The 9,374-nt window shown below is 41.3% G+C and overlaps 1 protein-coding gene across 1 annotated transcript in view; it reads right to left on the minus strand.

The window, feature by feature from the left end:
• Window positions 1–539: 539 nt before the first annotated feature.
• Window positions 540–9,374, minus strand: part of LOC110504815 (A disintegrin and metalloproteinase with thrombospondin motifs 2) — a 241,852-nt gene continuing 233,017 nt past the window's right edge. The window contains exons 21-22 of the mRNA XM_036969571.2: window positions 9,344–9,374; window positions 540–2,663 (exon numbers count right to left, since the gene is read on the minus strand). The exon at window positions 9,344–9,374 is cut by the window's right edge and continues 62 nt beyond it. Coding sequence (XP_036825466.2) covers window positions 1,663–2,663; window positions 9,344–9,374 — 1,032 coding nt within the window. The 3' untranslated portion in view covers window positions 540–1,662. The remainder of the gene's footprint in view (window positions 2,664–9,343) is intronic.

Consider the following 9,374-nt stretch of genomic DNA (forward strand, 5'->3'; position numbering starts at 1 on the left):
TTTATACTTGTACTTCTGATACTTAAGTATATTTTAAACCAAATACTTTTAGACTTTTACTCAAGTAGAATTTTACTAGTTGACTTTTACTTTTACTTGAGTTATTTTCTATTAAGGTATCTTTACCCTTACTCAAGTATGACAGTTGGGTACTTTTTCCACCACTGCCAAGAGCTAAGGAGAGGCTAGTGGAGCACAGGTGCTTACAAATTGTGCGCAAGAGACAGATGCTATAAATTAGAACCTTATTATGCATAACCCATCATCAATTACCTAAACCAAAGGCTGAAAATAACGTATTACCTGAAAGAGGTAGGCTAGGACATCTATATATAGGGCTATATATCAATCTAGAACAGGATGATCTGTTTTGATCTGAGTTGATGGAGAGAGAGAAAGACTGCGAGAGAGAGCTCTTGCGTGCACTGAGTTAAAGCAACGATATTCGACTGATAGGCTGTTTAAAAACTCTGTAGCTGCAATAAAAAATACAATCATCTTTACAATTATAAAAACAAGGTGACCCCCCGAAAGCCAGATGGAGATTAGACACGCATTCGGTCTTTATTTTACTGTAGCATAGGCTAGGCTGCAGCAAATGTAGGCCTACCTGTCACAAGTTACCATAATGAGATGATAGGTATACATGCATTGTGAACTGCGCTCCACACTGAGATGGGTCTGTCCCCACCCTGAGCGTTGATTCATCATGCAGAGGCTGTAGAGAAGCCAGATTTAGACATGGCATATAATGGAACAGTTCCATTTCATGCCATGCTGTTCATATAAATCATTTATTATGATTTACAGGTTTCTTGCAGTTATTTATCCAGAGAAAAAGGAGTGGTTTTGGGCGGTAAATCCCGGTAAACCTCGGCAATCAACCCTAGTCTATTCCCTTTACAGCACATTACTTCGGACCAGGGCCCTTAGGGACGTACCCCTAGACAAAGACACATATGGACACTTCCTATCTAACCTGTCTCATTCAATGGGACCAGACTGGTATTCATGTCTGTTTGACTCAAAGAAGGGGGCATATCAACTGCAGTCATAGGCTGTAATCTAACATGGCATGTTAGACTTGTTCGGGATGAGCAAGCTTACCTAGGTCCTGGCATGGTGCTGGGGAATAAGACTTCATTTAAATAGAATAAATAAAATCTACTTTGAGCTTTATCAACATGAATGTCCTGAAAGTCCAACGTTTCACAACCCAAGCTTATCCAGGTATGTGCTGCTTATGAAAGAGAATACACCTTTACTGTATTTGCCTTGCTCTGAAACCTAAGCACACTGGGGGAGGTTTGGAGAGATACAAGTTCCCCCTGTTGTGGTACGGTTCCAGGAGGATGTACGGTCCAAATCTCATCTGGCTCTACTCTCAGCCGTACAACAAGACCAACAGCTTTTATTCAAAACAACTGTGCAAACATCTGGCTTTGGTTCTCTCTCCACATAGTTCAGTTTGCCGTGTGGCTGGCTGGTGTGTGTGTGTAAAACAACAGGGTGGTATGTCTGTACCGTGGCTCTGGGTGTGTGGTGGGTCTTTGCCTGATAGAGAGCACCAAGGCAGGTTAAGGGTTAAATAATAACTCCAGTCTGTTAGCAGACGTAGGTAAATCTCTATAAGAGAAAGGGGAAGGTAAGGGTCAAAGGTAATCACACAGTGCCCCTGTGGGCCCGCTTCATCCTCAACAGAAAGTTCCTCTTCTCCTCCAGGAGTTCCTGGATGCGTTTGTTCCGTGTTCTCTCCCTGAGGAACACACGGCTTCGTCTGGGGATCAAGTTGTTTTGGGAGATGTTGTTGTCCACTCCTATGACACGGTTGTAGGGATCATCGATGGAGTTGTTCTCTCTGGTCTCCTCCTGGCGGCTTGGTGGCCACGTGGGTTTTTTGGTTTTTGTTGTCATTGTGGCGATGGTTGTTGTGGGAGGCAGGGCAGCCGTTTGCTCTGTTATGGAAACAGTGGCCCTCACAGATATGTACTCTGTGCAATCCGGCCAATCAGGGGTGGTCATATCTATGATGTCATCGCTGGGGACAGTAGTTCCACTGAGCATTGTGACATCAGTGTATGGGACGGTTCCACTGGGTGGAACCGTGACATCCTCAAAGTAGTTGGTTTCAGTTGGCTTTATGACATCATCCATGGAGAATAGGCTACTGGGAGTTGTGGTTGATCCACCTGTGGTGTCGTTGCTGACAAAGGTGATATCAGTGAAAGGGCTGCTTGGAGTTGTAGTGTATATGCTGGTGCTGGTGGAGAGGGTGAATGAGGGGTACTTCCTGGTTGTGTCTCTGCGGGTCACACTGCGCTCTGGGGTCATGGGGATGGGGTATGTAGTGAAGTATGTGTGGGGTGTTGTATAAGTGTCTGTGGTGCTCATTGGGCGTGGCGTAGTATAAGGTATATGTGTTGTACTTCTTGGATGAACCGTTCCCTGAAAGGGGGTGTTGTTGTCCTTGGGCTGAGGCAGAGGCCGGGGGCGAGGCAGGGGGACAGCTGTGACCCGGGGAGGGGCGGTGGTGCTCAGGCTGCTGTCCGTCACATTGCTGCAGGATTTGCAGCACATGCGCTTGTAGTCAGGCAGAGTGCAGTAGCGGATCAGCACCTCCATGCGACAGAACACTGATCTGTCTCCATGACAACGCTGCTTGCCTGTGGGGGAGAGAACACAGAGCTGAGACTGGGCGGGGCTGGAGATGGCGCTGTGGGAGTGTTGTGTTTAGAAACGGTCCAGTAAAGTAGTAGAGGTAGTAAAGCCAGACCATTAACAACTAGAGCAGGAAGGAAGAAGAAGAAGGAGAAGACCCAAGCAGCATGGACAGCAGAGTCAATAGATTAGTCCATAGCAACTAAAAGGAAAGAAGAGCGGAGTGGGTTCTTTGTTGTTGTGGTGCTGGAACAGTAACCTGGCTCCAGTCTTGGGGAGTAGTTAACTACATGTAGTTCAACTAGTAATTTAACTACATTGTGCAGTAGCTTTGTGGTGGTTGAACTAAATTAAAATCTAGGTAGTATTTTTTTTTAGTTTTTTTTTGTGCCATGTAGCGGTGTAGCTAACTACTGGAACAACACACTACTTAAAACAAGTATATATGGGTGAAGTAGGCAAAACTTTTCTTTCTTTTTCGACACCTGTATAATTCTCACTTGAAACAATTGTTGTTGTGTTTAATCGTCTGAATTACACATTCTGTTAACATATGACCTAAAAAGTGATCTTTTCTTGTAATTTCTAGTCTATGACATTTATGAATTACAAATGATAATTTTTCACAAAGTAGTTTGGATGAATTGAACTACTTTTTCACAGTAACTTTAGTTTAGTAAACTATATTTTTCTTAAGGTTTAGTGTAGCTTCACCTTTTTTAGTGTGAAGTAATTGTTAGCTTGGTTTTTTAGAGTAGCTTCCCCAACACTGCTCGTCTCTTTGCAGACCAAACTAAATGTTTCTGACATCTCATGTGTTTCTTTATTTGTTTCAGATTAGTGTAAACATACAATATCAATATAACTTTGTTAATATGTTTTATGCAGGATAAGAGGCTTGATCTTCTTTAATCTGTCTTTCATTATTCACGGCAATATCACTTTATAAGACAATGTTTTACCCTTTGTAAGGTTGGAGCAATCTTTGAGTTGTGTTATACTGGTAGTTTGTAATGTGCTCCTCCTCACACCAAGTCAAACCATCACAAACTCAGGAGGAGAGAGTGAGAGCGCATTTTAAAACATTATTTTTATTTATACAACTTTGCAGTTGATAACGACAGGAACTAAAACAATGAGATGTACTCCCCCCTCAATATATAGATATATTATTGTCTTAAGAAAAATAAATCAACTGTATCGAAAGGTACAAGTTCACAGTCACTTTGGTAAAACACTTCATTACTGGGAAGTAAACCAATCAATTCGTTTAGTTATTCAATTGATAAGAAGTCAAATGAATAATTTACATAAATTAATAAATAGATTTGAAGTTGAATAAATAAAATACAGAATTCTCCATGATGAATGATGTAAAAACTGGATTGGCACGTTTAAGTGTCATATGAAACATTTACAAAACATGAATACATTTTTCCCTGATAAATCAAAGTGCATATAGACGTAGTGCACATAGTCCTTCTGAATGTTTCCCCAACGTCAATCCAACGTCCGTCCAACGTCAGCCAGCCCCACCCAGCAGGCTAGTGAAGCCACAAAACAGTTACCCATAGTATAGAATATTATAGATTTTTTTTCCATAAGTAAGAAGATAACAGTCATGAACATAATTAAATATAGTCAACACCAACGTTATATACAGTATCGCACTGCAAGGTCTAGCTTCATTGGCCTCCTACCATCCGACTCCAGCACAAAACATCGGATAGCTCGCTACTAGTCACAACAGAAACATGTGATCACAATGCAATGATAAGACTGAAGTGCTTTTCTAGATGCTGTCCTCAGTGTCGATCGATACCCTGGGCCCTTCGTTAACCGTAACCGGTGGTCAGACCACGGTCCAAACCTTTTGCAGGTTGCAGGTTCTGATGGTTTGCCTGTGTTTGCCTGTTAGTTTGAAGCTGCCTTTAAGTGATTAACAAAGGTTTTGATGAGTAAAGCCTTCTCTTTCACAGATAAATGCCATTACATTCAATCCAAGATAAGGCATTGTTCATGTGTTTAATGTTCATCACGAAAGGAAAAACAAGATCTGATGCTTTCAAATGAAGGTTTATGAGGTATTTCTGTTCCAGAGTTGTATGTCTACGAGAAGCCTGCATGAAAGTACACTCACACACGCACACACACACACACACACACACACACACACACACACACACACACACACACACACACACACACACACACACACACACACAAACACACAGACAGACAGACAGACAGACAGACTGACAGACATGCACCTTTGCACACATACACACACACGTAAGGGATGCAAATGTGCATGACAGAAATGTGATCCTTTCCCTAAAGAAAATAAGGAGCAACAGTAAACCCCATCCATCTGAAAAAAATGGAGCAGCAACTAACTGACCAAGTGCTGCATAATGTAGGTCTACACCTCTCCCCCCCCCCCCCCTGACACTTTACCCTTATATTAATTTCTGTATTACTCATGTCAAATAAATAACAAAAAATACACATAACAGTCAAGGATCGAAGTGATCAATAGCAGTCTGTAGGTTATAATGAACTACAGCTTATTCATGGTAAAACATTATTATTATTCAGATTATTGTTACTCATATAGATTTTCATATACAGTATATATACAGTACCAGTCAAAAGGTTGGACACACCTACTCATTGAAGGGTTTTCCTTTATATGTACTATTGTCTACATTGTAGAATATTAGTGAAGACATCAAACTACGTAATAACACATATGGAATCTTGTAGTAACCAAAACAGTGTTAAACAAATTCAAATATATTTTATATTTGAGATTCTTCAAAGTAGCCAACATTTTCCTTGATGACAGCTTTGCGCACTCTTGGCATTCTCCCAACCATCTTCATGAGTTAGTTGCATTGCATTTCAATTAACAGGTGTGCCTTGTTGAAAGTTAATTTATGGAATTTCTTTCCTTCTTAAAACTTCTTTAGGATAGGGGGCAGCATTTTCACTTTTGGATGAAAAGAGTGCCCAGAGTGAACTGCCTCCTACTCAGTCCCAGATGCGAATATATGCATAGTATTTTAGTATTGGATAGAAAACACCCGGAAGTTTATAAAACTGTTTGAATGATGTCTGTGAGTATAACAGAACTCATATGTCAGGCAAAAACCTGAGAGAAAATCCAAACAGGAAGTGGGAAATTTGAGGTTTGTAGTTTTTGAACTCAGCCCCTATCGAATTCACAGTGGGATATGGGTTATGTTGCATTTCCTAAGGCTTCCACTAGAGGTCAACCGTCTTTAGAACGTTATTTCAGGCTTCTACTGTGAAGTGGGATCGGATGAGAGCTCTTTGAGTCAGTGGTCTGGCAGAAATGCGCTAGTCACGTGCATTTCACATGACAGCGATCTGCGTTCCATTGCTTTTTTATAGACAATGGAATTCTCCGGTTGGAACATGATTGAACATTTATAATAAAAACATCCTAAAGATTGACTCTACACTTAGTTTGACAAGTTTCTTCGACATGTAATATAACTTTTTGAACTTTTCGTCCGACTGGACCTGAACGCGCTTTTGGATTTGTGTACCAAACGCCCTAACAAAATAAGCTATTTGGACATAAATGGACATAAATTATGGACATTATCGAACAAAACAAACATTTATTGTGGAACTGCGATTCCTGGGAGTATATTCTGATGAAGATCATCAAAGGTGAGTTAATATTTATAACGCTATTTTTGACTAATGTTGACTGCGCAACATGGCAGATATTTATTTTGGCTGGTTTGGGCTCTGAGCGCCGTACTCAGATTATGCTTCTTCCATAAAGTTTTTTTGAAATCTGACACAGCGGTTGCGTTAAGGAGAAGTGTATCTAAAGTTCCATGCATAACACTTGAATTTTCATCAACATTCATAATGAGTATTTCTGTGAATTTATGTGGCTCTCTGCACAATCACCGTAGGTTTTAGAACTATTGGAACGTAACGCGCCAATGTAAAATGAGTTTTTTTTAATATAAATATGCACTTTATCGAACAAAATATACATGTATTGTGTAATATGAAGTCCTATGAGTGTCATCTGATGAAGATCATCAAAGGTCAGTGATTCATTTTATCTCTATTTGTGCTTTTTGTGACTGGAAAAATGGCTGGGTTTTTCTGTGGCTTGGTGATGACCAAACATAATCGTTTGTGGAGCTTTCGCTGTAAAGCATTTTTGAAATCAGACACTGTGGCAGGATTAACGAGAATGTTATCTTTAAAATGGTGCCTAATACTTGTATGTTTGAGAAATTAGATTCATGAGATTTCTGTTGTATTTGTTGTATTTGGCACCCTGCAATTTCATTGGCTGTTGGCGAGGGGTTCCGCTAGCGGTCCTATACAGGTTAATGTGTTTGAGCCAATCAGTTGTGTTGTGACAGGGTAGGGGTGGTATACAGAAGATAGCCATATTATGGCAAGAACAGCTCAAATAACCAAAGATAAACTACAGTCTATCATTATTTTAAGACATGAAGGTCATTCAATACGGAAAATAAAAATACATTTGAACGTATCTTTAAGTGCAGTCACAATAACCATCAAGCGCTATGACAAAACTGTCTCTCATGAGGACCGCCACAAGAAAGGAAGACCCAGAGTTACCTCAGCTGCAGAGGATACATTCATTAGAGTTAACTGCATCTCAGATTAGAACCAAATAAATGCTTCACAGAGTTCAAGTAACAGACAGATCTACACATCAACTGTTCAGAGGAGACTGCGTGAATCAGGCCTTCATGGTCGAATTACTGCAAGGAAACCACTAATAACAGACACAAATAAGAAGAAGAGACTTGCTTGGGCCAAGAAACATGAGTAATGGATTTTAGACCGGTGGAAATCTGTACTTTTGTCTTATGAGTCTTTGTGAGATGCGGGGTAGGTGAGAGGATGATCTCCGCATGTGTGGTTCCCACTGTGAAGCATGGAGGAGGAGGTGTGATGGTGTGGGGGTGCTTTTCTGATGACACTGCCTATTATTTATTTATAATTCAAGGCACACTTAAACAGCATGGCTACCACAGCATTCTGCAGCGATATGCCATCCCATCTGGTTTGCGTTTAGTGGGACTATCATTTGTTTTTCAACAGGACAATGACCCAAAACACCCTTTAAAGGCTATTTGACCAAGAAGGAGAGTGATGGTGCTGCATCAGATGATGTGGCCTCCACAATCACCCGATCTCAACCCAATTGAGATGGCTCTGGATGAGTTGGACCGCAGAGTGAAGAATAAGCAGCCAACAAGTGCTCAACATATGTGGAAACTCCTTCAAGACTGCTGGGAAAAGCCTTCCAGGTGAAGCTACTTAAGAGAATGCCAAGAGTGTGCAAAGCTATCATCAAGACAAAGGGTGGCTACTTTGAAGAATCTAAAATATATTTTGATTTTTTAAACACTTTTATGGTTACTACATGATTCCATATGTGTTATTTCATAGTTTTGATGTCTTCACTATTGTTCTAGTATTATACTATTATTATTTAATAGTAAAAATAAAGAAAAACCCTTGAATGAGTAGGTGTGTCCAAACTTTTGACTGGTACTGTATATATATATATATATATATACAAATATATTTATAGATGTATTTGTTTTAAAGTTTGCAAGCATAAATAAGCTGCAGTTGTTGAACTTTAATATAACAGTCAAAGAGAGGATGTCTGATGAGATGGTGAAATCGGAAGCAACCTCACATGGTAAAACTACCCTGTTTTCATTAGCCTTTTACTCTTCTGCACTCTTGACCTCTTCACCCAACAGCTCCGTATATAATATTCCTAAAAAGTCTTGGTTTGTGTCACCTCCTGTCCCTGTGCTGAGTTCCTGTCAGTCTGAGAATGGGACCTAGAACGAGATAAACCGTCGTTGTCATTCTAGAATGGAACCAGGATGTGAGATGAGCACTTTAGCAAAGATGTCCTCATTGTGACAAGATCACATTCACAATAAAGCTTTAGTTTCTTTTCTTTTTACACTTCTTTTTTATTTATATATTTTTTCCCTTCGTTAATTTCACACTTGTCACCACGGACGATGGCGGCGTGGTGACCCCCTAAAAAATCACAGCCGCATCTCAGGAGCGTGACCCATGACATCTTGCAGTTAGCTCACTCAAAACATGGCCGCCAAACAGAGAGGTGGGCTCACACCTCACTGGCTCTTCGACACCACTAAGAGCCGCCAATCAAACCTATTCGCCATTTTCCATTTCCAGCTTCTCTTCAATGTTTAATTGTTTTTCGTTTAGTTTGGACTGGCCAGCGGTTACAACACAATGCTCCACAAAAGAGAGAGAGAGATAAGAGAAGAGAGAGACAGAGCAAGAGAGAACCAACCAACCAATCAGCACACAGGAGCCAGAGACCTCCCCCAATCAGAGCTGTCTCACACACAGAGAGAGAGAGACGCACACCCCCCAAAAGAGAAGCGAAAAGCTGGCGCTCGCTCGCGGGCGCGGGCACAGGCACGGACACAGGGGTGGGGGTGGGGGGGGGGTGGTCAGGGGGTGAGCCTGCCCCCAGGACCCCTTGCCCAGGCCTGTTGCAGGGTGAAGAGGACAGAGAGAGAGGTCAGGGTCCAGGTCAGGACAGCCATGCACCGGAGGCCGGGCCCAGAGCTATAAAGGGATGGTTTTTTACGTGAAGTGTTCCTCTGGTAGGGCAAGTCTGG

Source organism: Oncorhynchus mykiss, chromosome 25 (assembly GCF_057628025.1).
Source record: "Oncorhynchus mykiss isolate SJ-2025 chromosome 25, ASM5762802v1, whole genome shotgun sequence".
Lineage (NCBI taxonomy): Eukaryota > Metazoa > Chordata > Actinopteri > Salmoniformes > Salmonidae > Oncorhynchus > Oncorhynchus mykiss.